Raw genomic sequence first — 27,666 nt, 5'->3', positions numbered from 1 at the left:
TTTAAAATGTATGTAACATTGTGGATGTCAAGCTAAGCACAACCTCAGATTGGACACTTTGTGCACTTGGCTGAGGAATTGTCATATACAGAGTTCATGGATTCTGAGCAGTTGTTTTGGGACCAAACTAGACAGCCAGAGTACTGGACTGCCAGAGCTGGAGGTGCCCTCCTTGTGGCACAGGTGGAGACACTGAGGCCTAGAGTGAAGGGACTTGTCCAGCATCACAAAGGTCTCCTGCCCCCAGCTCAGGGCTCTTGCCTCGCTCCTAGGCCCTGGCCTGTTGCCCAAACCTACTTGCCTCTTAGCCAATGGTATTTCGGAACAGTGGCCAACACTGGGTGTCTAGCAAAGGAAAGGAGAGGCCCCTTTCAGGAAGGCACCAGCAGCCCCTGGGCAAGATAGCCCGAGTACCACCTAAAAGGAGCTGCAAGTGGCAGTGGATCAGAGAAGGGACAATGGCAGGGGTCTGGAAGGCACTAGTGCTGATGGTAGGCTTGGCAGCGGTGGCCTGTGTGGCCCAGCGCAGTCTGAGCTATGAGGAGATTGTCACCCTGACCTTGCAGTTCTTCAATCAGGGGCGACAAGGACAACCCCTCTTCGGCCTGCTGGAAGCCATCCCACCACCTACCTCGGTGAGTGTCGGCAGACCCAGGCCAGGGAAGTGGGTGCATCCTGCCTTATAGCAGCACTGTGAAGGTGGCAGGCAGAAGAGAATGCCCGGCACAGGCACAAAGTGCTTACTTAACAGTAGATATTGTTGTTGTTATTATTATAATGTCTCTCCTACTAGAAGGTAAGAAAAGATGTCATCTCAGGTCTGACAGCTGGCTAGCTGGTAAACTCAGGGATGAAATGTGGGGTCTGGGAATCTAGCCTGCACTGAATCCATGGGCTTGAGGGAATATGCAGAGCTGTTTCAAAGGACAGATAGGATGGGACTGGTCTAACCAGCACCTCACCAGGGGCTTCCAGTGTCCCCTTCCCACACCCATTACCTCTCCTGGCAGCTAAGCATGCTAGGCAGGTATTCTGGTTCCTGTTTCACAGAAGAGGAAATTGAGGGGCAAAGATGGGAAGTGATCCCTCAAGGTCATACAACTATGAAGTGGTATCCTTTGGCTAGTTTCCAAAAGCCCTGCACACCTTAAATCTCTGCTGAGGCCACTTAAGAAGCCCCCGACCCCCACTCCGTTTTGATGGAAAATTCAGACCTTGGCTAAGCCCCTTCCAACTTGTAACTGTGACCTCTCTGTGCCTTTGTTCCCTCATCTGTAAAAGGCAGATCATCAGGAGTTTTCTCTTGCTTTTTTAGAACTTCACCACAGTGATCCCGCTCAACTTCAGGATTAAAGAGACGGTGTGCCTTTCAGACGGGAGGAGACAGCCCCAAGACTGTGCCTTCAGGGAGGGCGGGGTGAGTCTCCCTCCGCTCCTGCTCCCAGCCCCAGTGAGCAGGAAAAGGTCCTCTCCTCTCTCCCTCCTCAAGTAGGATGTGTGTTCACCTCCACCCACCTCACCTGGCTATGTGAGGTTTCACTGTGGAAGCCTTTTTAAAAATCAGGGTTTTTTTCCTTATTGCTTTCTCTTACTATAAATTATTGTAAATCCTTATTATAAAAGCAATACCTGCTAAAAAAAAAATTACTAAATGTAAAAAAGGAAAAGGGGGCCGGCCTGGTGGCATAGTGGGTTAAGTTTGTGCACTCTGCTTCAGCAGCCCGGGGTTTGCAGGTTCGGATCCGGGATGCTGACATATGCACCGCTTATCAAGCCATGCTGTGGCAGGTGTCCCACATATAAAGTAGAGGAAGATGGGCCCGGATGTTAGCCCTGGGCCAATCTTCCCCAACAAAAAGAGGAGGATGGCAACAGATGTTAGCTCAAGGCTAATCTTCCTCACCAAAAAAAATAATAAATAAAAAAGGAAAAGAACACAGTGGGACCATAATCCACCTAGAGATAACGGCTTTTTATAAAATTAGAAAAATAACATTTTATTATAGCATATTAACAAAATGTGGAGAAGCAAAATAAAATAAAACTCCTACAACCCCACTACCCAGGGACAGACAATGTGAACCGTTGTTGTCTTCTGTATCTTGTTTAAGTACACACTTATTATTTAAGCAAATATTGCTAACTCTGGGCCTGCTAATTTGTGGATGCCTTTTCCCATTTAATAACTTACATGAACGTCTTTTATCTTTTGTGTGTGTGTGTGTGTGTGAGGAATATCAGCCCTGAGCTAACATCCATGCCAGTCCTCCTCTTTTTCCTGAGGAAGACTGGCCCTGGGCTAACATCCGTGCCCGTCTTCCTCCACGTTATGTGGGACACCGCCACAGCACGGCCTGACAAGCGGGGCGTCGGTGCGCGCCCAGATCCGAACCTGGCCTCCAGGAGCGGAGCATGCGCGCTTAACCCATAAGCCACCGGCCGGCCCTAACCTCCTTTATCTTAATTGACGCGCGTCTAGTCTGCTCTGTCCTTCCCAGTGATTGTCTTTCCCGCCTGGCTCTGGGGTAATCCTCAATTTGTATCCCTGGTTTGGGAGGATTAGGGAAAAAGCTGTGGTGGGTCTTAGGTAGGCGCGTTCTCGCGGGCTCTGCAGCCCCAGGACGGCCGGGCACCTGGGCGCACACGCGGCTCGGTGTCCTCGGGGCCCGGGGCAGGCCCGCCGCCCTTGGGGAGGGTGGCCCGGTCGCTTCCAGCCCCTGTGCTCGCTCCCCCGTAGGAGGAGCGAACCTGCACCGGCAGCTTCTTAATGCGGAGGCGTATCCGCATCGTGACGGTCAACTGCGTCCCGGACCGTGAGCGCGAGCCGGAGGTGAGTCCCATCTGCCTGGGCTGCAAAGCCACCCGTGGCCCCTTCCCGCCTCGGGGCCTGCACGCCTCTCCCTCCACCGTGCACCCCACTCCGTTCCTTTCGCGGGCGGCTCTGCGGGGTTACCGCCTGACTGTGGGGTCGCCGCCTGGGCCACTGACTTCGGCGGGTGGGGCCTCAGTTTCCTCACCTGGAAAATAGGGCCGATCAAGCCCTTCTCAACGCAAGTTGTCGGGAGGGGAGAGGCTGGTGGAGTGCGAGGAGGGGATAGATCTTGATGACTGCTACTCGTTTGGCGGGAGGGGAGGAGAAACTGGTGGTCGGGGCTGGGGGCGGGCTGGGAGGGGCACGCAGCATTCTCAGGACGCTGGCTTTCCTCTGGGCCCAACAGACTCCTTGAAAACCAACTCTCCTCCACATCCCACATTTGGGAAAACTGAAGCCAGAGGTGGAGCCTCCTGGCAAGTAAATGGAATAGCCAGGGCAGAAATGAGTCCCAGATCTAGGCCTGCCCAGGCCCTCTGGCCTCCAAGGGGAAGGGCCTGACTCAGGACCACCTCCAGCCCCATTACCAGAGTCGCTGCTTGTGCCTCAGTCTCCTCATCCCTGCCTGGAGAGAGGGGCCACAGGCAGGACAGGAAAGACGGTCAACCAGTGAGGGTGATGGGAGTGACTATCCAGCATCACTTCTGCAGGCCCCCCGGGTGAGGCGTTCTGCTGTGTCGTCTGAGGCAGCCACTGAGGAGATTGACAGCTCCAAGCTGCCGCCTGTGGTCAGGGACATGTACGAGAAAGCCAAGTATGACATCATCAGCAACATCCTGAGTAATTTCTAGGGCTGGAGAAGGGAGAGGAGGCCCTGCATCCCCACTACGACCTCCTCTTCCCACCGATCCACTCCCTCTGCTGCCCTCAGCACCCCGTCTCCTTCACAGCCTGAGCCCATCCACACGCCTTTGCCTTTGCACACCTGTTTCCATCTGCCTGGAATTCCTGCCCATCCTGTGTCTGTAAATCCTATTCATCCTTCAAGATATAGCTCCAAAGTCACCTCCTCCAGGAAGCCTCCCAGCCCCCCCGCCACCCCAGGCAGAAGTGTCTTTCCCTCATCTGTGCATTCACAATCCTCAAACCATGCTGGCATTCCCTCCTGTGCCCCTGGCCAGATAGCTCTGTGTCTACTCACAGCTGGGCCCTCCTGAGCCAGCTGCAGGTGGCTGTGGAATGAGTTTCTCAACGAGATGCTCCTGGAATCCTGGGAGGACACTTGGTTTTGTGCAGGACCCTGAGCACCCCTGCTCCCTGCCCAGTCACTGTGACAACTAAATGTCCCTTCATATATCCCAGCATCTCCAAACAGGTCAGTCCACCCTCTGGTGAGAACCACAGGAAAGAGGCTCAATAAAACATTTCTTAAATAAATGATTAAGTGAATGAGTGAATGAATAAAGTGTTAGAGAGAGCTGGATTGGCTGTGCTTGGGGTGTGGAGACCAATGAGGCAGGCCTGGTGGGCGAATCTGCTGTGCATCAAGGGAACCCAGACTCCCTGAGGTCAAGGGAGGGATGGTGGAGAGAAACATGGGATGAGGGCAGACGGGGGCTGTTTGAGGGCCGCCCTGGAGGCTCAGGAATGCAGAGTAATCTGCCCCCAGCCTCCTCAACTGCCTTAGTTCCTTTATGCTACCTTTGTGCCTCCTCCTTTATCAAAAAGCTCCAGCTACAACCTCTCCCTGAACCCCAGACTTACGTATCAGACACCTCCCCATGGATGTCCAAAGGATGTCAGACACTCAATACCTTCCCGCCAAACCTGCCCTTCATCCAGCCCACCCCAGTCCAGCTGATGGCAACTTCATCCATCCGAAAACCTTGGTTCCCTGCTCTCTCTCACAACCCACCTCTGGTCCACCAGCCAACCTTGGTCTTGGTCACTGATGCATCCAGCCCTGAGAACAGGGCCTGGCACACTGGAGGTGCTCAGTGAATACTTGTTGAGTGGAGGAATGCCCTTTTCTTCTCATTAGCATTCTCCTTCTTCAAGAGTCTTTGCTACAGAAGTATCTGAGTGAAACTCTCATTTGAGGGGCCATGGTGTAGACCCCCTTGGGGAAATGGGCTTTTTAGTAATAGTCCCAGGGAGGCCCAGGACTCCTCTCCATTAGTGATGATAACAGCCATCATTTATTTATTTTTTTTTTTTAAAGATTTTATTTATTTATTTTTCCCCCAAAGCCCCAGTAGATAGTTGTATGTCATAGCTGCACATCCTTCTAGTTGCTGTATGTGGGACACGGCCCCAGCATGGCCGGAGAAGTGGTGCGTCGGTGCGCGCCCGGGATCCGAACCCGGGCCGCCAGCAGCGGAGCGCGCGCACTTAACCGCTAAGCCACCGGGCCGGCCCACAGCCATCATTTATGAATGCCACTTCCCATACAGTCTCAGTTGTCAGAACCACCTTGCAAGCTGCATGCATCTGCAACTTTTAGTGAGGAAAGGAGAGTCTTAAGGAAATTGGTTCACTTGCCTACAGCCCACACTCCAAACCCCTTGCCACCTACATCCTGGGTAGCACCCACTGGTGGGTGAGAGGGGTGGGGGATGCCACAGCAAGTGACCCTGGGGTGGGGTTGGGAAATGGGCAGGATGGGGCAGAGCAGGATAAACTGAGACCCTCAGACCCTCTCCCCATGGTGGGCGAATGATGTTCAGCTGGAGAATGCCACGTCTAACCCTTGCAGCCCCACAGAATGCACCAGCAGCTCATTCACACCACCATATCACTCTCTTGCCTGACCCGTACTCCTGAAAGAGAGTTCTTCCAGACCTGGTCTAGGTCTTCTGGGGGGCACCAGGCCCGGCCCCTTGGGCCCTGGACACTATGGAACTGGGCTGAGAAACTTCTCCCAGAAAGCTCAAGGCCCATCTGTGGGAGTCAGCACCGTATCACACAAGGCCTAGGGAAACTGGTGCATCATCCTGTACCCTGCAAGAGAGAAGAGTCTATACGACTGGCCACAAGGCCTTGCTGGGGCCACACTGCTGCATTCTCACGGCCCCTGACACTATCAGGCCCTGAGATAGCTCTGAGGCTTCAAATACTGCTCAGCCTTTCGGGTTCTGCAGCTTCACAAAGTCTTCAGGCCCACAGAAGCAAGATTGAGAAGGGAGAATTCATCGGGGTTGGGGGTGGGAACCCAAAGGGTGAACAGACCTATAGGGTAATGTTTCTCTTTCTTTTTTTTTTTTTTAATAATTTTATTTATTTATTTATTTTTCCCCCTAAAGCCCCAGTAGATAGTTGTATGTCATAGCTGCACATCCTTCTAGTTGCTGTATGTGGGACGCGGCCTCAGCATGGCCGGAGAAGCGGTGCGTCGGTGCGCACCTGGGATCCGAACCCGGGCCGCCAGCAGCGGAGCGCGAGCACTTAACCGCTAAGCCACGGGGCCAGCCCTAGGGTAACGTTTAAATGGCTGCAGGAATCAAAGTTCACTCTTCATACATACAGATACACACATGCAAATGTATTTTAGTTTTAAAACAAAAGCGGCCTCGTGGTGTACCTTCCTTTTTACAACCAGCTTATTCTCATTTAGCATATGAGCTAATACAGTCCGGTCACTATTGAGCCACCACATGATTTTTTTCTATCTGCCTAATGCTCCATTGGGTGGCTAGACCTCCATTTATTTAAGTCACTTCTGCTGTTGAACACTAAAGTTGTTTCCATTTTCTTTTTTTGTTTTGTTTTGAAATTGTTGTAAACAACGCTGGGATGATAATAAGTTCCTAGAATAGAAGTGGCGTCAAAGTGTGTGTTCATTTTAAGAATTTAATGTACCGATAAACTACTGTCTAGTGTGGGGGTGGAGCTCTTTTGGCAGCTTTAGTTGTGCTACGGGGAAGTAGAGAATTGCCTGCGTGCCCAATAGGGAGATGGCTAAGTAATTTGTTATAGCCAGTGGATAGACTATTGTGCAGCCTATAAAATAAACTTGAAGGCAATGTTACATCAAGGAAAATGCTTGTGTTGGAATACATAAAGCCTTTGTAAGCCTGATTAAAGAAAATACAGAGGACAAAAAGTTCAAATTACATGAAAGGGGGAGATCATAGATGCAGCAGTGACGAAATTTAAGTTATGATTATTTGCAACTCTCCTGCAGAGAATGTGAAAAGCTGGAGCAAATGAATGATTTCCTAGCTAACTATGAATTATCAACATTGACCCAGGACCAGAAAGGGAAAATGTGAAAAGGCCAATTTTCTTGGAAGAGCTTGGAGAGATGAGTAGAGGTCCAGGACCAGATGTTGCAGAGCTGAGATTTAACTAGTCTATAGAGTGGGGCTTCTCAACGTGCACAAGTGTCACCTGAGGAGTCTCCTTAAAATACAGATTCCAGTCCAGTAGGCCTGGGGTGGTCCCCAGGAATCTGCTTTTGTAACTAGCTTCCAGGTGATGCTGATGATGCTGGTCCATGGACCACACTTGGAGTAGTGAAGATTTAAAGGACATATAATTCCAAAGTTATTTAAACTTTGCTAATAGTTTATAGAAAATATACATAAAATTATATGTCTATATATAATAAAGTTATTTAAGTCAAAATCAAGGAAAAAGATGGAAAGCTCCTCAATTCATTTTCTCAGTCTCAGAATACACTTAATACTAAAACCTAAAGATCTATAAAAAGCAACATTATGAACCAATTCTCCATAGACTACTGGCAAATGATAATAAGGTAATGTTGGTAATAGTGTCTGTTGTCCTGCTCTCCCTGGAATCTGGAATCCAGTGTCCTTCACCCACACTGTCAGGTACACCAGCAGACATGAAGCCAAATCCTTTTTGATCCTAAAACTCCCAATTTATGCTTCCTCTAGATTTTTGCAGATTAAATTCAACCAAATTAGAGCCCAATCTTATTAAAAGACACAATATAAGATCTGAAAAAATGGAAAGAGAAGCTTTGTTCTGATTTAAGCTCCAAGAGGCAGAGAATTTGATCAGTTTTGTTCACTGCTTTATCTCCATGCCTAAAATTCAGTATCTGTTGATTAAAAATAAATCCTGAACAAATGGAAAGATTTAATATCATGAATAAGTCAGTTTTCTCAAAATACATAAATTTAATATATTAGAATACATTAGGATCCTAACAGGGGTTTTGTGTTTTTAAAGGGAATAAAATAATCTTAAAATTCACATGTAAGAATAAATATCCAGGAATAGCCAAGAAAACCGTGAAAAAGAAAATGAGTTGGGACAAAGTGACTGTGGTCCAGGAATGGGGACAAAGGGCCCAGTGGAACAGGAGACAACCTGGAATCAGGTGGCTGTATATATGAGCAGGGATATATGACTAAAATGGCCGTTTGGTTCAATGGGGAAAGGGTGGATTTTTAACAAATGGAGGCAGGCCTAACTGGAGGAAAAAGTATAACATCTGCTAATAATTCCAGATGGATTAAAGACTCACGTGTCAAAAAATAAGACAAAAACATCTCTCAAGAAAACCCAATGGCCCAAACGTATAAACAAAGAGGAAACCTGCTGAGGAATGATTGAATAAACGATGGGACAAAAACACCCTGGGACATGACACGGTCTTTAAAAATGGGTTAGAACTTTGGCAGAAGGTGTGAGGAAAAGAAGGCTCAAAAAATTGTGTATGATAGATTCCATTTTCTGGACTCTGGAAACTCCCAAATGTGGACATGCAGATATGTATAGAAGGTTTTATGAGTATGGAGAAAAATAGAGAAGAAAATACATCAGGGTATTAAAATGGGTTATTGTGGGGGGAGCTACTGATACAAGTGGTAGGAGAATGAGGGGGGAGTCAAGCAAAAAAGGAAAAGAACAACATGGGAGCTGCACTGTAGACAAGCATGACTATGAGGCACACTTCTGCATTTCTGTGAAATAAGGAGGGGTACGTATGAGGTGAACATATGCGTAAAGGAATTAAGCATTTCAAAACAGTGATAATCTTGAAGACTATGTAACATCAGGGAAAGTGTTTGTGTCAAATGACAAAAGCAGGATCCTGAAGTTTAACCACATGGGAGGACACCCCCTACTCCAGCTGCTAAGCTGGGGTTGTCCTCACGTGATGGAGACCATGATGCCCTCAGAGCCCACAGGTCCCCTTACCATCCTGGCCTGAACTCCACCCCAGGATCTGGAGGCCCAGGGGAGACAGCAAACCTTGGGGACTCAGTGTTCTGCTGCGTTATTGTGCTATAATTGACATACAATAACTTGCACATATTCAAAACATAAATTTTGATGTTTGACATAGTGTGTGAAACCATCACCATGTCAAGATAGTACACATATCCACCCTCCACCAAAGTTTCCTCACAGTCCTTTATAATCCCTGCATTCTCCCCAGTATCCTCCCCAGTCCTCTGTCCTCAGCAACAGACTGATCTGCTTTCTGTCACTATAGATTAGTCTGCATTTTCCAAAGTTTTATATAAATGGAATCTGCTATAGACTGGGTGTTTGTATCCCTTCAAAATTCATATGTTGTGGCTGGCCCAGTGGCGTAATGGTTAAGTTTGCGTGCTCCGCTTTGGTGGCCCAGGGTTCGTGGGTTCAGATCCCGGTGCAGACCTACACACCGCTCATCAAGCCATGCTGTGGTGGCGTCCCACATATAAAGTAGAGGAAGATATAAAGTAAAGAAAATGACAGAAAATATCTCTAGTGAACATAGATTCAAAAATACTTAACAAACTATTAGCAAACCACATCCAGCAACATAAAAAGGATTATACACCATGACTGAGTGGGATTTATCCCAGGAATGCAATGTTGGATCAATCATCTTGAAAATCAGTGTTACATACCACATTAACAGGTTAAAGGACAAAACCCACATGATCATCTCAGTACATGCAGGAAAAGCATTTGATGAAATCTAATACCTATTCTCAACAAATTAAAAATAGAATGAAACTTCCTCAACTTGAAAAAGGTCATTGATGAAAACCCACAGCTTGGGCCGGCCCCGTGGTTTAGCGGTTAAGTGCGCGCGCTCCGCTACTGGCGGCCCGGGTTCGGATCCCGGGCGCGCACCGACGCAACGCTTCTACCGCCATGCTGAGGCCGCGTCCCACATACAGCAACTAGAAGGATGTGCAACTATGACATACAACTATCTACTGGGGCTTTGGGGAAAAAAAATAAAATCTTAAAAAAAAAAAAGAAAAACCCACAGCTTAACATATTTGACAGTAAAGGACTGAATGTCTTCTTCCCTAAGATTAAGAACAAGGCAAGGATGTCCACTTTTGCCACTTCTATACAACATTATACTGTGTAATAAGGCAGGAAAAAATTAAAGGCATCCAGATTGGAAAGGAAAAAGTAAAACTGTCTTTATTCACAGATGACATACCATGTTTGTAGAAAATCCAAGGAATACACACACATGAAAAATTTTTAAAAAGATAAAAACTGAGTTTAGCAAGGTTACAGGATACAAGATCAATATACAAAAAAATCAATGGTACTTCTGTATACTAGCACCAAAAAAATTAGAAAATAAAATCAAGCAAGCATTTCCATCCACAATAGCATAAAAAATAAAAATGCTTATGAACATTTTAACAAAATAAGTGTAAGACTTGACACTGAAAATGACAAAGCTGAGAGAAATCAAGCAAGATCTAAACAAATGACAAACATTCTATGTTCATGGGTTGGAAGACTTTACATTGTCAGGATGGCAATTCTCCCCAAATTGATCTATAAATTCAACACAATATCTATTAAAACTCCAGAAAGCTTTTCTGTAGAAATTGACAAGCAGTTCATAAAAGTCTTATGGGAATGCAAGTACCTAAAATAATCAAAAGAATTTTGAAAAAGAACAAAGTTGAAGAACTTACATTATCCAATTTTAAGACTTACTTTAAAGCTGGAGAAATCAATATCCATACAGTCAGTGTGGTATTGGCTCATGGACAGGCATGTAAGATCAATGGAACAGAATTAAGAGTTTAGAAATACACCCTTATATTTATGGTCAACTGATTTCAACAAAGGTACCAAAGCAATTCAACGGAGGAAGAGATAGTCTTTACAACAAATGTGCTGAGACAAACAGATATCCACACACAAAAAGATGAGTTTTTCAAAATTAACTCAAAATGAATCATACACCTACATAAGAGCTAAAACTATAAAACTTCTAGAAGAATTTCTTCATGACCTTGGGTTGGGTAGAAAGTTCTTAAGATATGATACCAAAAGCACGACCCATAAAAGAAATAATTGGTAAATCAAACTTCACCAAATTAAAAACTTCTACAATACAAAAGACGCCGTTAAGAAAATGAAAAGACAAGCCACAGACTGGGAGAAAATATTTGCAAATCATATATCTGATAAAGGATTTATATCCAGAATATGTAAAGACTCCTTACAACTTAATTAATAAGACACGTGACCCAATTTAAAAATGGGGAAGATTTGAATAGGTATTTCACTAAAGATATACAAATAGCTTGTTAGCTAACAAGCACATGAAAAGACGCTTAAAATATCATTAGTTGTTAGAGAAATGCAAATTAAAACCACAATGAAATGCCACTTCACATCCACTAGAATGGCTGTAATCAAAAAGACAGTTCCAAGAGTTGATAGGGATGTGGAGAAACCTGAACCTTTGTACACTGATGGTGGGATTGTAAAATGGTACAGCTACTTTGGAAAAGCTCGTCAGTTTCTTAAAAAGTTAAACATAAACTTGTCATATGACCCAGCAATTCTACTCCTGGGAATCTACCTAAGAGGAATGAAAATATATGTCCACAAAGACTTGTACATCATAGCAGTATTATTCATAATAGCCCCAAACTGGAAACAATCTAAATATCCATCAGTTAGTGGAAAAAAATGGATAAACAAAATGTGGTATATCCATACAGTGGCAGACTATTCAGGAACAATAAAAGAAACAAGTTACTGATACATTCTACAACATGGATGAATCTCAAAAACATTATTCTAAAGAAAGAAGCCAAACACAAAAGACCACATATTGTATGATTCATTTATATGAAATATCCAGAATAGGAAAATCTGTAGAGACAGAAAGCAAAATAGTGGTTGCTCAAGGATGAGGGTGAGAGTGGGGATTAACTGCATACAGTCATGAGGGAACTTTTTGGAGTGATGACAATATTCTAAAATGGGATAGTGGTAATGGTTGCACAACTCTGTACATTTACTAAAAATCATTGAATTGCACACTTAAAATAGGTGAATGTTAAGGTATGTAAATTTTACCTCAATGAAACTGTTAAAAAATCAGTGATGCAAAATGGAGGAAGACTAGGAAGCAGGATTAGAATATGAATCTGGATATGCCTGACTGTCCTCAAGTTCCTCAAGAAACAGAGTTGTCATGCCTCTTCCATGTGCCCGGTGCTAGGTACACAGTAATGCAGACTCTCAGGGAGCTCACCATCTTGCCAGTAAGACAAGCAAACAGGCCATTGCCCTGGTGGGATACAGTCAGAGACAAGCACAGAGGTGGGGCACCAGGCCGACCAGAGATGCTTTCCTGGAGGCGTGACATCTAGACAGACACCCTGAAGGACTGTTTCAAGGAGGCTGAATGGGGAGAAGTGCCAGATCACGGCAGCCTTCTATGCCAGGCTATGGAATTTCGGTTTTTATCCTGAAAGGCAAACCTAGAAAAAGATAAATAGGGAACTGAGCTCTGTTAAAGAGAAACATCTGTGTACCACTAGAGATGACATTGGGAACAGTAAGCCTGGGACAATTCCTCTAAGAACTGTATGATTCCCTTGTTATCTTTGGTTGGTTGTTTATTTATTTATTTATTTTGTGAGGAAGATTAGCCCTGAGCTAACATCCATGCCAATCCTCCTCTTTTTGCTGAGGAAGACTGGCTCTGAGCTAACATCTATTGCCAATCCTCCTCCTTTTTTTTCCCCAAAGCCCCAGTAGATAGTTGTATGTCATAGTTGCACATCCTTCTAGTTGCTGTATGTGGGACGCAGCCTCAGCATGGCTGGACAAGTGGTGCATCGGTGCACGCCTGGGATCCGAACCCAGGCTGCCAGTAGCGGAGCGCGCGCACTTAACCGCTAAGCCAGAGGGCCGGCCCCTCTTTGGTTGTTTAATGTTATGTTATTGTGAGCAGCAGTAAAAACCAGTAACGCTCATCTTTGAGATGAAGAGGAGTGGGCTCTGCTGCTAGTTGTAGGGGGAGAGGAATCCTAAGAACAGTAACAAAAAAAGAAAATGGGAAGTCAAGCAGATGAGGCTAGCTAGAGCAAGGGGGTGTAGGTTACATGGAAAGGGCTGTTACTACTTTATAGGCATTTGACCTTTCTCCCACAGCACAGAGAATGCAGATCACCTAGCTTTCTCTGTTAAAGCACAAAGGTGCCTGTTTCTGTAATCTAAACACAGTTTCTTCTCTTTCCCTTGCTGCCCAGTCTGCTTTTCCAAGGTCTATCACAGTACTGGGCAGCAGACAACCACACACTGGGCATGGAAGCTGGATGGATCAGCCGCTTCAAAGGTCAAAGACACTGCTCCCCTCAGGTGAACTGGACTGTGAGTGTGGAGATCTCGTCTCAATTCTTGACAATACTACCAGTTAGTCGATGAATCAGGTCAGTTACCCAGCCCTTCTGAGCCGTTTCTTTATGCTAAAATGAGCTATGCTACCCACTGTGTGGGGATTCCTAAGAGGACCAAGTGAAAATCAACCAATGGGCTTGTGTGGGTGGCATACCCTTCCAAAAGCTTAAAAAATAAAGTTGCCATCTAAGAGTATAATCATCACCCAGTGGATGAGACTGGCCATAAGCTGACTTTTGGAAAAGTATGAATGAAGAGTTTCCTCACATCCACAACCACAGTAATCCACAGATCACATTCCCAGGGTGTAATCTCAGGAAGGCAGATCTGGAATGTGGCTGTATTTGGGGAAGTGGAAACTAAACACAGGAGTCCAGTTCTCACACTTTGATGAGCATATGAACCTCCATGGAAACTTGCCCACACCAGAGCGCCTGAGCTGCACCCCAGTCCTAGGGAGCTGGTCTCTGGGAGGGCTCTATGAATGAACCTGTGGTTTAAAAGATTTCCAGTGACTTTTATGTGCACCAAAGTTAAGCACCTGTGGCCTAGATTCATAAAAAGGGAGCTGGAGGTTTTGGTTCCAGGCAGTCCACAGGCCAGCCACCTTCCATTGGGAAACTGGAGTTTTATGCAATGAGTGAAGAAAAGAGGAAATCCAAGAGAAATGTGATCTGGACAGGAGCGAATGTGCAACACGCCTAATGAAGTCTTTTGTGTATTTTTCACCAGAACCCATTCTTATAAAATACATGTGTGTCTCTCCAAAGATTGCTTATGCTATACATCTGGCTTTTCCCTTATTTTCACAGGAATATTTTCACTTTGTCCAATATATTTTTTTGGTGAATTACAATAAAAATATGATTTACTTCTAACATGTAAAAATAAATCAGGAAAGGGCAAAATATTAGGAGTGTATTCTTTATTTCTCTTTGGTTTCTTAACACAAAAGACATGCATTCTATAAATAAAAGGAAGTAAGATTTTCTGGGAAACAACAAATTGGGGGGGAGGAGCAGAATTTCTACCTAGTCACATCTCTGTGGCCAAATCAAAAGGCTGGTCTTCAGCTCCCATCCTGGCTTTGATCTCAGATGAAACCCAGAAGAGTTCTGTGTGTTATCTAAGAAGGGGAAATGCCCAGGGACAGTGAATGCCACAGTCCTCTGCTCAGAGCTGGGCTAGATCCCAAGGCCCACCGAGCACAATATCTGTCCTACCTCCTTATACACTCACAGTATCCTTGGGTGATGTCTCTTTCTTTCACGGTACTATTGGAAAGGCTCCCACACCCAAGGGCCAGACCAGCCATTTGCAAACATTCATTCATTATTAGACTGAGGAACCAACTGGGAAGAGTGTGAAAATGCTGCTGTTTGCTCACTTGTGCTCAGAGCCGAACCAAGCACTGGCTTCATCCTACTTGGAAACACTGACCTCAGGTGCAGCAGTGTAACTTCTACACCAGGAGGTGGGAGTGGACTTAGGAAGGCCACTACAAGAGCAGTAGACCATCGGAAAATGATCTATCATCCCCAGTAGCAAAATGGGGGCCGGCATCCTAAGGACCTGGAGAGGCCCACTGACTGATTCTTAACACTTTCACAATCCAGGCTCGTCAGAGCTGCTTCAAATTCGCAGAAGAAAGAGGCTTATAATAATAAGAGTACTGACAGACTTCTCTCTAACAGGAAACACAGATCCCAACCACCTTCCGAGTCTACCTCTGCAGGCCAACCAAGAGGAAGTGAGAAATGCCATAGCTGGACCCTGATCCCATGCTAAACTGTATCAGATTGTTGAGTCTTTTAAAATAAAAACATCATTTTCAAGTGCGTGTAGCAGAGGCCCAGCTCCTAAGTGGCAGGTAACAAAGGTACTTCCCTCTGAATACATGGTGATTGCACACACTGGTAAACCTCACAGTCCTGGGGTGGGAGAGAAGTCTCAGGCTCCACGTTGTGCCTTTCTGAACAGGCTTTCAGGCCACCCCAGGCAGGCAGCAAGGGACAAGAGACCAATCAGGTAGAGACTGGGACCCTAAGACCCAGTCTTGCATTAAAGGAATTGTATTCTCTTTTAGTCTCCACTGGAAGAATTTTATAAAACCAGATTTTGGCAGCAGCAGTTGAAGGACAGCCCACTGCCCAGTGCACTGGTAATAGAAAGTGTCCTCCTGTTTGGGTCCCGCTGTGCTACATCAAGGTCCCATCCAGGGAGGAGGAAGAAGGAGCATGAAGTCTCTTCAAGAGGTCATGTTCTAAGATCCAAAGGAAGAAATATAAAATCTGTTCTTTGCAGCAGGAAGAGATTCTTTCGGCCTTTAGTTCTTTATATCATAAAGCCAGCTTTGCTTGAATGTAAAGGTCCACCTTGCTGGTCAGTCTAGCAAGGGCTGGAGGGAGGCGAGACCCCTGGAATTGGCGAGTAGATGGAGGAGTAGTGGACTGGCAGGGTAGACAAGGTTACTGGACCAAGCCAGCCCATGGCTGGTGGAAGGACCAAGTCCCTGGTTAGGTTCTAGAGGTACAAATGGTCAATGTGCCCCAGAAGCTTCACAATGAGGAAAACTATCCCAAAATGACAGATAGATGGGCAAGTGAGAATCTGGCCAGACCTGCTGTTTCCTGCTGGTCTAATAAGGAAGGAATCAAAGTGGGAATGGGGAATCTGAATGAGTGCCATGTGGCAGTGGGAGGTAACCACAGGGGCATCTGGAGCCTCCAGTGACAAGCTGGGAGCTCCCAACTAGAGGAGTGGCAGTAATTCTGCCAACTCACTAAGCCTACAATTAAAAAAGTCCTCTGATGGTGGGTGTGAAGACAAACCCCATGAGCACCTTGCTACAGGACCAGTCAAGACTGCACTGATTCCAGACACGCTGGGGCTCAGAGGGAACCCCAAGTGCTGTGCGAGGCCTTAGGACCCTGGGATCCGAATGTGGGAGCAGATACCGCCCTTTTCACGTTGGGTGGTTTTTCCTTTTAAACACATACTTGCCTTTAGTGTCGTTTATGTTTTCTTCTTGCAAAAAATGTTCACTTAAAAAAAAAGTATTTTTCTTTCCAGTTTCTTTCAAGTGTTTGTTTAAATTTCCTTCAGTTTCTTTCAAGTATCTTTTTTTCTCTTCTGTTACTCCTGAACAAGATGAAAAAGACCTCATGGAAATCCCAAAATTAGACATAGGAAAGCTTCTGTTCTCCCTGGTTACCCAGCATTGAGGTCAAAAATCCTCTGTGCCCTAATATGGAAGAAGGAGGTGCTTGTGTGCAACTAGCACATTGCTGTGGCTGTTATCACTGCAGGCAGTGAGAACACTTGGAGCGTGTCCCTCTCTCAGCCACACCCCAGTTTCCAACAGGCTTGGCCACTGCAGCCACCCCATGGCAAACTGGCCGACCCCTGGCTAGAGAACAGCAGGCGAGGAGGAAGTGAGATGGAAGGCCTTCTGCAAGCCGGCGGCCCACAGAGCTGTGGCAGGTGGGAGCTGGGCTTGGATGGAGCCTGTGTATGTGTGGACCAGCAAAGCAGTCCCGTGTCACCAGCTACAGGACCCAGAGGGGCTTGTCCCATGCTGTGCATCTTGATGACCTAGGCCTGAAGTCACAAGGGCAGCACAGTGAGGAGGACTTAAGCACCTGGAAAAACTGTACCTCCGGCAAGCTCACATTTCACCCCTTCTTCTGGTCCACCGCCTCTCCCGAGAGGGACTGCCCCTGGAAGGAAGTGCCTATGTTTGTACCAGATCCCTACCCCACCACATCCCATCCTCTGCCTTAGATGGTGAGGAGAGGGATGCAGCCCACGCCGACCCCTCCCTCATGACACGCCATGGGGGCCATAAATGTCCAGCGGTCCGTCTCGGGGTCATACATCTCCACCGAGCTTAAGTTCGACTGTCCATCATAGCCCCCCACAGCATAGAGACGCCCACAGCTGGCCACCAGGGAGACCCGACTCCGGCGTGTGTGCATGGGGACTATCAGGGACCACTGGTCTGCCACAGAGCTGTACATCTCGGCGATGCTGAGGAAGCCAGAGCCGTCGTAGCCCCCACAGACAAACATCTTGCTTCCCAAGGAGGCAGCTCCATGCCGGCAGCGCTTGTTGAGCATGCCAGCTGCCGGGTGCCAGGTCGCCGTGTGGTGGTTGTAGTGCTCCACCTGCAGCGGGGAGAGAAGGCCAAAGCTCAGGCCACAGGGTGACCTTGCAGGGCACAGTGGCCCACACGCCGTCAGACTCCAGTGACAGGCCTGGGGACGTGGAGCTCTGCCAGCATGTGCTCTGGCTCTGTGCCCAGTTTTCTCAGCTGCACACCTGCTCTTGGGCTTATAGGGAGAGTGTGAGAGATCACCTAATCTGACCTTTTCTGTTTACATCTAAGGAAACAAAGGAGGTGCCCAAGGATGCACTGCTATGTAGTGACAGAGCCAGGACGAGAGCGGGGTTTCCTGAAATCTGTGCAGAGTACGTTCTACCACAGCACTGACTGACACTATGGAATCACCACTAAATGGCTGTTGAGGTACTTTTAAAGAATAAATTCAATTGCAAACAAATTATCCAGAAGAACACAACTGTTTGCAAATTTACACTGTATATAATTGAGCTTACTTTGGGCAGGAATTTCACCAGGTCTCAGGCAGCGTTCCATGGAGAACTGAACAGGATCAGGGTGGGGGTGGCACCTCTGCCCCTCCTTTGTGCATACTGGCGCCATTCTTGAAAGAATTTCAGAGCACAAAGCAGATGGCTCAACACCTCATTAGATGATGCTTTAGCCAGCAATGGTAAGGCTGAAGTTTTTTCCAAAGAACTGCCTTTAACTCTTCAAGATGGAAGGAGCAGGTACCCTTAGCCTGGGAGGAGCCCATACTCACACTGTTGAAGATCTGCAAACCGTCGTGGCCACCCGACACATATATCCTGCCCTCAAAGACTGTAACCCCAGCAGCACTGCGATTCGAGCTCATCGGGGTCACCACTGTCCACCTTCAGGAAAGAGCCAAAGTAGGAGGGGAGCCATGAGATTCGGTGTTGCTGTCCTCCCAACACAGCTTAGAAGGGCTTGGGTGAACTGTGCAGTGTTCCCTCTTGCCTGGACAATCTCCCCACCTCTTATCTCCTCTCCTACCACCTCTGCTGACGGCTCTCTCTGGCTGCCACCTCTCACCCAAGCCTCAGATCCACAGCTGGTCTTCTCTGCCAACACTCAAAATCAGCATGTCCCAAACAAGGCTTCTCTCTTTTACAGATCTGCTCCTCCTCTGGATTCCCTGGTCTTGCTAATGGGATCACCAGCTATCAAGTTGCTGTATTTATAAACTCAGTGTTTTTATGTCCTTTTCTCCCTCATTCTCAACATTCTTGTGGCCAACAAGTCCCTGCTGGTTTGCCTCTTAGTCACTGTTTGTTCCCATCCTTACTACCGCTGCCCTAACTCTGACCTCTCCCCGGACCATTACAACAGCCTCCTTACAGGTGGCCTGGCTTTCAGACCAGCCCACCCCGACCCCACACAGCATGTCCCTCCAGTGGCTTCTCACTGTTTCCTCTAAGGCAGAGCCCAAGTTCCTTAATGTGGTTCTTTACCACCTGGTCCTCATCTACCTTCCTGCATCACCTCCTGCCACGTGCCACCCATGCCTGCTCTTTGATCACACTGAGCACTGTTTTTTTTAATCTCTGAGCCTCTCCTTGCTGTCTCCCTGCTTACGATGCACATCTCCCACTGTCTATCCATGATGGGTCTCCCCTCAGAAGACATCTCTGCAACGCTGCCTCTTGCCACTGTGGGGAAGATGAAGGTGCTCCCTACTCTGCCCAAGAGCTCCAGACACAGGCCTCTAGGGTAGGTGATTACGACAGGCCTGTGGCCCCAGCAGACCGAGTGCTAGTTAAGGATCTCAGATACCCAGGTTGCCGTCCAATACACAGTAAGTTGGTTAAGTGAATGGAACAGTGACTTAAAAACATTCTGATGAATCCATTCAACTAAAATTTGCTTATATTTTATTACAAAATATGAGAAGATTCAAATGCTGAAATGAAAAATTTGGGCTATCTTTGCCAGTGTTTTCCAGAGTGTTCCACAAAATGGTGATAGGTGTTATATAAAAATGAAGTTAATTAGGTTTCTCTCCCACAAGATTTTTCAGAGCCTTTAAAATGTTAATTGGAAAGATAAGGACTCTGGTGGTACAGATCTCAATGTTTTCCAAGCTTATTTGACCATATAACCTTTTTTTCTTGCTTTTTTTCCCCCCAAATCATATCCTACCCAAATCATACCTATCCTACTTTGGAAAATGCTGTTCATCTATTTCTTATCCTCTTTCTTCTGCATTTCCATTAAAATGGGCTGATTTAGCTAAGACCATTAAATAAATGCTTCCAAGTATCTATGTACACTATTTGCTTCTAAAATTTATTTAATCATTCATTCATTTAACCAAAGGTTTTTATTTATCTATTATAAGGTACTATAGGAGCTAACAGGGTAAGATATTCTCTATCCTTGAGAAGCTTAAATAAAAAACTGCAGTTCTAATTTTTTATACTCTCTGTTTAGCAAGCTCCATTTGCCCCAGGGGAGCTGGAGTCCTTACTTGTCCGTCTCAGGTGAGTAGGTCTCCACAGAGTTGAGAGAAGAGTTGCCATCATAGCCCCCACAGACGTAGATCTGCCCGTCCAGCACGACAGTCCCCATGGCACTGAAAGAGACAGAGCTGTCATCCCAGATGGGCCTCAGATTTCCTGGGGCAGCCTCTCATGCTCACTGAGAAATAAACCTAACCACCAAAGACTCTTTCTAGAAAAGACCTAAATCCCAGGTATGTGACTAAGTAAAGGTATAAAATTGAGAAAGAAGCTGCCCTGTGGTTTCTCTTGCCTCCTACCCCCTTGAAGGTTACCTCCTTCCCTACTTCTTAGTCCTTGATCTGTCTGAAATGCTCATCTTCCACTTGGCCGTGCTCAGGGTCTAATTTACCTTTAAAGCCCAAGTCAAATTCCTCTCTGTCCTTCTCAAAAAGCTGTCCTGGATCTCTCAGCAAGAATTACTCTCTCCCGACCCCACACTCCCAGAGCAGCTTCTTTATGATAGCACCTGTGGTCACTCACTCACTCAGTCATCAGATTTTCATTAGGCACTCAGGAGGCATGCTGTCCCAGGCACTAGCATTAGAGTAGTGAACAAGCCAAAGCTCCTGCCCACAGGTGCTACATTCTGGCCTCATGGGAATCTACCTGGCACCTCTTAACAATTGGGGACCTCCTGGAAGACAGGGGTCCTCATCTGTGTGACTCTGACAGTGCTTAGTGTGGTGCTTTGTACATAACAGGCCCCCAGCATATGTTTGTTGTGTTACCCTGATTTTCCCATTTAATTCATCATGAAGTTTGACAGATGTCTTTTCATTACATAAATGGGCCTGCGTGGCCCGTAATTTGTCTTAGTGGGTGATGCAACAGCTTCTGTTTGTTATGCATACTACACGTGTCAGGTACTCTATGCTTGCTATTTTCCACCCTCACCACACCCTGCAAGGAAGTATCACCATCATCACTGTACAGAGGAGTAGCCATGCCTCAGGGAGGCTGGGCTCTCTTTTTGAGACTACCCAGTCAGAGGCATGCTTGGATTAAAATGAGACAAGCCTGACTCCCCTGCTGTTCACCATGCCAAGCTCTCCCACTGTCAAAGACTCAGGGGTCTGGTGTAATCATATAATCTGTTCTACACAAAGCTTCTTGAGAAATTAAACACAAATGCAGAGCTGCTCGATTCACTGTTTTCAAACTGATCCACATAATGTCCCTTTGAGGGACATGGTAACAGACCCCCTGAAACAGCCTGAAAGAGGAAAAGGACTTGCCTTAGGGAAGGACTGTAGGAAGATCACAAATTCACTAGATATGTCACTATCCTTCTAGAAGTAGACACAAGTTATAATACAGGAGTTCAACAACAATATGAGAAAGAATTAAGTGGTGCCACAAAACTGTGTGATTAACTATCAACTAAGTGGTAAAGACAAGTGTGAAGAGATGAAGGGAAATGCTGATCCGTGTAGACTGGAATTGTCCATGAGAGAAAGTGCCATGGAAGCAGCCTGGAAGACTGAAGAGAGGGGAAGGAATGACGATGGCAGAAAGGAGGCTGTCACTGATGGGCAGGATAGAGAGCCATGTGGGATGTCAGGAGAGAAGTGACTGAGAACATTTTAAGGTAGCCTGTAATTTAAAGGGGATGAAATGGAGCTGGGCTCATGCTACTAATAACAGGGTATTAACCAAGTGAGGGAAAGGAACACCCAGAGGACTTTCTTCCCAGATAACACTCCAAACCCTGCGACATCAAAGCAAGGCAGTGGCCGAAAGCAGACACACAAGGAAGAACAACTGACTGCAGTCAACGCAAAAAAGGCACTCATGGTTGGGGATATGGAGCAATGAGTCATTCGAGGCCATAGAAAGCTGCAGAGTATCCAAGGAGCAGGAAAGGGAAGCACTGAGGTGGAGATGGTGGGAGGAAGGAACCAGGAGAGTGTTAGCTCATGGCCTCAGGAAGAGCAGATCTTACAGACATATTTTTTTCTTCCAAAAGGAACCTAATTTGACCATTTGTGGATCTGGTTTTATTGGTACAAAGGCAGATTCCTCTTGGCTCGAGGCCACACACAAACACTGCTGAACATGGAACGTGTGTATCATGGCCATGACACTTTTATGTGGCAAAGGACTTCCAAACTGACTCTTCTTCCTCACCACACATGCAGTCACTTGATCTTTTCTTTTTGCAGCCATGAGATCTTACAAGTAGAAAACTCAAAGCATGACCAAAGGGGTCTGTAAGGCAAATACTTAGACCACAGAATTACAAAGCAGAAAGGGCCTTAAAGAGCAACTAGTCCAGGAGTTTTCAAACTGCCCCTTTAAAAAAACATTTCATTTAACTTCTATCCCCTAAAGTTAGGCATATGTCAAGGAAGCTCAATATGTAAAAGAGAGAAATGCAGAGCTGTTCTGGGTAAACAGGTAGGGGCCTTAGGCTGCTTTCCTCTCCTGTCAGTCTCAGAGAGAAACCTCAGAGTGCCATTTGAAACCACTCTTCTGTGTGGCCTCACTGAGGGTAGAGAAGAATGGAAGAACCTGTCCAGTTACACCCTCCCACTCCAAAGCTCCCACTGCCCAACCATGTAAAAAATACCCCACACGCCTGATGTAAGGAAAGATGTCGCCTGTCACTTTAGCACTAAGAAGGCTAAATGGAGGCACTAATTGGATGTCCTCTAATCCCACTTCTTATTGAGGAAATGTGAGCAGGCAAGTGATGGAGGAAACAAGTAGCTGCAATGTGTTAAGAGACATAGAAACTTCATCCACCTCACCAACACCTATGTGCTCATGCCTGGGGGAATGTGGTGGCCCTGAATTAAAGAACATTGCTATGGTTCATACACTCTCTGGGTAGTGAAAGCACATGTGTGGCAGGGATCCTGGGGGAAAGAAAGTACAAAGAAAAGCACCTCCTGTTTGCTTTTATCACTAATAAAATCCTCCTTGGGGTCGGCCCAGTGGTGCAGCGGTTAAGTTGGTGCGTTCTGCTTTGGCGGCCCCGGGTTCGCCGGTTTGGATCCTGGGCGCGGACCTACTTACCGCTCATCAAGCCATGCTGAGGTGCCGTCCCACATAGAGGAACTAGAAAGACCTACAACTAGGATATGCAACTATGTATTGGGGCTTTAGGGAGAAAAAAGAAAAAGAGGAAGATTGGCAACAGATGTTAGCTCAGGGCCAATCTTCCTCAAAAAAAAAAAGAAAAGAAAAGAAAACCCAGGAGCTGCTGGATGGCCTGTGTTTAAAAAAAAAAAAAAATCCTCTTTATTCTTTAAGTTTCAACTTTAATCCCACCTCTTCCCTGAAATCTTCCAGACATTCCAGTCCAGTTTCTCTCCCTCCTCGAATCTTCCATAATACACATTTTCAGTCCTTATCTGGCACTTAAATAACAATACAACTTCCACATGTCCGTGTCACATCTCCCCAAGTTCTTCAAAGGACAAGGCAGGGATTTTACTTCTAAGCAGATGGGAGCTGGCTCCAGGAGGTACTGGCAGTGGCTGGCCGGGCTGCAGGAAATTCCCAGGCCAGAGCTTGTATTTACTTTATTATGTGTCCCTGCTTGTCTGCTTGTCTAGCATGGCGCTCCCCAGATGCTCAGTGTGTATGTTTGGGCTGCACAAATGGCTTCCAGAATACCTTCTCTTGCTATTCATGCTCCCCACTCTGGTCCATGTGTCCGTCTCTGGGTTGTAGACCTCCACAGTGCTCAGCCGGAGCTGGCCGTCATACCCCCCGATGGCATAGAGAAGACCGTTCACGACAGCCACACCGACGCGGCTGCGGGCTGTTGTCATGGGATGGCACTTCTCCCAGCGATTGGCGATGGGGTCAAACACTTCCACCACATTCAGGGAATCACCTGCATAAAAATTTGCTACTCAAATTAAAACAAATGAGACCACTCGTTTAGATCACAGTTGCTGGACAATGATTACATGGAACATTTGACTTGATTCTATCAGCTCTTCCCACAGAATTACTCAAGCCAAAAGGGCCCACTAAGAAATTTCGGCCACAGGGGCCGGCCCCGTGGCGTAGCGGTTAAGTGTGCACGCTCCGCTGCTGGCGGTCCGGGTTCGGATCCCGGGCGCGCACCGAGGCACCGCTTGTCAGGCCACGCTGTGGCGGCGTCCCACATAAAGTGGAGGAAGACAGGCACAGATGTTGGCCCAGGGCCAGTCTTCCTCAGCAAAAAAAGAGGAGGATTGGCATGGATGTTAGCTCAGAGCTGATCTTCCTCACAAAAAAAAAAAAGAAAGAAATTTCAGCCACGATATAACCTCAAACCTAATTCTTTAAGGAAAATCAGAATCAGACAGGAGGCATTTACTTTCTAGAGAGGGCAGTTTTAAGTTGCAATGAGGTACTCCACCTGTTTAAAGCCAAAGATGAAGGCAACTGGATACACTATTTCCCCAGTGCAGGAGGCACGCCCAGAGAAGGGGGCATGGGTTCCAATGCTGACTTTCACTTACTAGTGGGTGATCCTGGGCAAGTTGCTTTGTATCCCCATCTTCTGTTCTCACATGTGAAATGGAAATAATTTCTATGGCAGAGTTCCCATGAGGATGAAATGATATAATAGGTAAAGCACCTAGCATAGTTCTAGAACATACTAAGTGCTGAATAAATAGTAGCCATAGTAGTGAGGAACGATAATTCCAACCCTAATTTTTTCATCAGGTTTTTTTTTTTGGATCAAATAATCCCCCTCCGTTTTATTCTGCTTTGGGGCACTTAGCACCTGGCGCACTCCAGCATTTACTAGTTGAGGAGTTACCTTTTCCAGGTCATATGGTTAACAAGCAGCAGAGACTATTACCCACCTCTCATTAACCTTCAATTAAAAACAAAAGTGCCCAGGACTTCCCACCAACTCCCCACCTCCCACAAACCTGGACTGACACTGTGAAAAGGCCATGCATTCACATCAGAGGTGACAACTCCCTGTGCCATTGTACTGCAAAAATTCAGGCATCCACATTGCCCTCTCTACTAAATCTCTACTGCCCTGTAATGTGCCTGGGGGGGAAAACTTTTCAGGAAAGTTTTCAGCTTTCCTGAAAACATGACTGTATGATACAAGAGCTACCAATAACACACAGGCCGTAAAGCATGTGTGTGTTTCACAGGAGGTAAGAGGTGAAGCGTAAAAAGTATTACTGATAACAGCAGACACTGTGTATTTGGAGAATCTTCCTTCTTATGGTGACATTCTCAGTCTAACCTCAGAGATCCATAGGACCAAATGTGATTACCCTGGTAACAGGAGTGGGTCTCTGACTATATCCTCATCCAGGGCTGAGTAATCTATAGCCAATGTGATATCAGGGAAAGAGTGCTGGCTCAGGAACCAGGACCTGAGTTCTAGTCCTTGCTCTGCCAAAAAACAACTTGTGTTAACATAGCTCAAGTTCTCTGGGCCTCAATTTCCCCATCTGTAAGGTAAGGGGGCTAGGCCTCAAGGATTTCTAAAGGCCTCTTTAGCTCTGATATTCTAATCCAATGGTATTAATATCTGACATGCTCTAACTGCAGAACAATTACACAAAATCAAGAAGGACAAGGGCAGTGAGGGCCCCAACCAAGAGGAACCAGAGGGCCAGGCTAGGTTGTTCAGTGCTTCTTCCTCCACGGAGTCCAAGACAGAGCTCTGCAAAGGGGAGCTGCAAGATACCTGCTGAGTTGAGGCCCCCCACGGCATAGATAAGCCCAGCGATGGACGTGCAGCAGCGAGGCCGAGTTCTGAAGGCCGGCAGGTGGGGCCGGCGCTCTGGCATGAGGTGATAGTCCTTTGCTTCGTCTACCAGGTCCCTAGAATAAGGTGCAAGATGCTAGGAGGAGGTATTCTCCCCACTTGGTCTACATTTGTATTTCCGAGCCTGGCTCCCTCACCCGCAACTGTAGGGGAAACCTAGAAGGTTTCTCAGAGAACTCAGGGTCTCCAAGAACCCAGGTGAGTCCAGGGGAAACCATACACAGCTACTGAGACACGCTCAAAATTAAAGGGGCAAGATGAGTAGAGCCCTCCTCTAGTTTAGTCAGAACGAATATCATCTAACAGGCATTCACCTGGCAGAAGTAAAACAGGGCTGTGCCTTAAATAGCTGGCCTTGGGGAGGTTCAACAAGCAGCCTGCATCCTGTTGCCACTCAGCCCCAGCTCTTCCTTTCCACCCCCGTGCCTCACACCCTGCAATTAACCATCTCTTACCTGGACTGTGGCAGCAAAGCCAACTGCTCCTGACTGCTCCCTGCCTCCAGCCCCACCCCTCCATTCCACCCTCCACACTACAGTCCAAACTGTTTTTCTAAGAACCTCTGATAACTACCCATTGCCTAGAGAATGAAGTTTAAACTCAACAGCACCCTTGAGACTGCTCGTCAGAGGTTTTAGCTATCTCCAGCCACACCTCCACCCCTATCTGATACACACCTTCACATTGCTTGCACCAAGCCACTGACTTCCTCCTGAACCAGTTGTGAATATGACAAGCAATTTGAAGAAGGATGAACATCTTTCTCTGCTGCTCTACTTTTATAACAATCCTCCTATAGGGCAGCCATCTTCTGACCTGTTTTGGCAGCTCCGCTGTACCATGTTGGCATTGATCTACTCTGGATAAGTTTTTCGTGCTGGTAAACAGGTTTCCCCCTTGCCCATCACTGTAGATGGCAAACCCACCTGAGGCCAGTATGCTGACTAATGTTTACTGAAGAAGGCAAGGAGCCCCAGGAAGTCAGCATTAAGTCAGCTACTGGTGTGAACAGAGTCAGGGCAGGCAGTATAGACGCCTACAGGTTCACAAATAGCTCAATGGATGACGATGCTAGAAAATCCTCAGATAACTGAGTGGAGGAAGCTCCTTCTGCTTTGATGCTCCCACATGACACATTTCTCTGCCCAAGGTGTAAGAGACAGAAGGCAAATCAATCTGTGTGCCATGAATTAAGACTGACCACTCCAAATCCTTCCTCCCTGAGCTGGTACAGAAATGGCCTAAGTGGCCAAGGTCTGTTTTCTGGCCAGACCCTCAGCAGTGTCCTGTGCAGGCCCACCTTTGCTCACCTGCATTTGTGGTAGCAACGCACCAAGTCATCCTGCTGCACTCGGTCTGACAGGAACTGGGGCCGACAGAGGGGCAGGCGGATGTTGGACAGCAGCTCAGGCAGGCAGGGCCCCCTCTGCTCCTGGTCATATCTGACCCAGGCCAACGCGGCTTCAAAGACCTGCCATGACAGACAGTGAAGGCTCTAGCAGCAACTCCTCCCACCCAGAGGCCACATCCCTGTAGCCCTAATCTCAAACCCTCCACTTGCTACACTAAGGCAGTCTCTTGGACCCATGAATCTTTCCTCCTACTTGTCTCCCTAATCCACTATTTTCTCTCCACTTCCACAGCTATCCCATTTGGTCCAGTCTCTTGAAATGCAAGCCAAGGCTACTAGAAAGTTTCCTGGCTTTATGACTTCCTAATGAAAACCTGTCAATGGGTCCTTATTCCTTTCTGCATCACAACAAAATACCTGTTTACCTTCCTTCCTGCTGCTCCTGTACCCTTACCCTTAACTCCT

At 46.8% G+C, this 27,666-nt stretch overlaps 2 protein-coding genes across 6 annotated transcripts in view; one reads left to right on the top strand and one right to left on the bottom strand.

Moving 5' to 3' along the window:
• The first annotated feature begins 432 nt into the window (after positions 1-432).
• On the top strand, positions 433-4,229 carry LOC101408077 (15 kDa protein B-like). Its single transcript, XM_087430882.1, has 4 exons — positions 433-635; positions 1,316-1,417; positions 2,738-2,830; positions 3,523-4,229. Exons 1-4 carry the CDS (start codon positions 459-461, stop codon positions 3,661-3,663), a joined length of 513 nt encoding a protein of 170 aa, XP_087287008.1. The 5' UTR covers positions 433-458; the 3' UTR covers positions 3,664-4,229.
• Positions 4,230-14,370: 10,141 nt separating this feature from the next.
• KLHL18 (kelch like family member 18) overlaps positions 14,371-27,666 on the bottom strand; it is a 51,798-nt gene continuing 38,502 nt past the window's right edge. For 4 of the 5 annotated variants that reach the window (XM_014791480.2, XM_087430879.1, XM_087430877.1 and 1 more), the window contains 6 exons: positions 27,161-27,321; positions 25,770-25,906; positions 23,729-23,966; positions 20,074-20,178; positions 18,346-18,457; positions 14,371-17,628 (listed from right to left, as the gene is read on the bottom strand). In XM_014791480.2, coding sequence (XP_014646966.1) covers positions 17,242-17,628; positions 18,346-18,457; positions 20,074-20,178; positions 23,729-23,966; positions 25,770-25,906; positions 27,161-27,321 — 1,140 coding nt within the window. In that variant the 3' untranslated portion in view covers positions 14,371-17,241. The remainder of the gene's footprint in view (positions 17,629-18,345; positions 18,458-20,073; positions 20,179-23,728; positions 23,967-25,769; positions 25,907-27,160; positions 27,322-27,666) is intronic. The other variant, XM_004419627.3, reaches the window with a different exon arrangement.

The sequence above is a fragment of the Ceratotherium simum genome, chromosome 5 (genome assembly GCF_057802395.1).
Source record: "Ceratotherium simum simum isolate JZ-2026a chromosome 5, ASM5780239v1, whole genome shotgun sequence".
In the NCBI taxonomy this organism is placed as follows: domain Eukaryota; kingdom Metazoa; phylum Chordata; class Mammalia; order Perissodactyla; family Rhinocerotidae; genus Ceratotherium; species Ceratotherium simum.
Note: the sequence above shows the minus strand (reverse complement) of the source record. Positions and strands in the feature narration are given on the sequence as shown.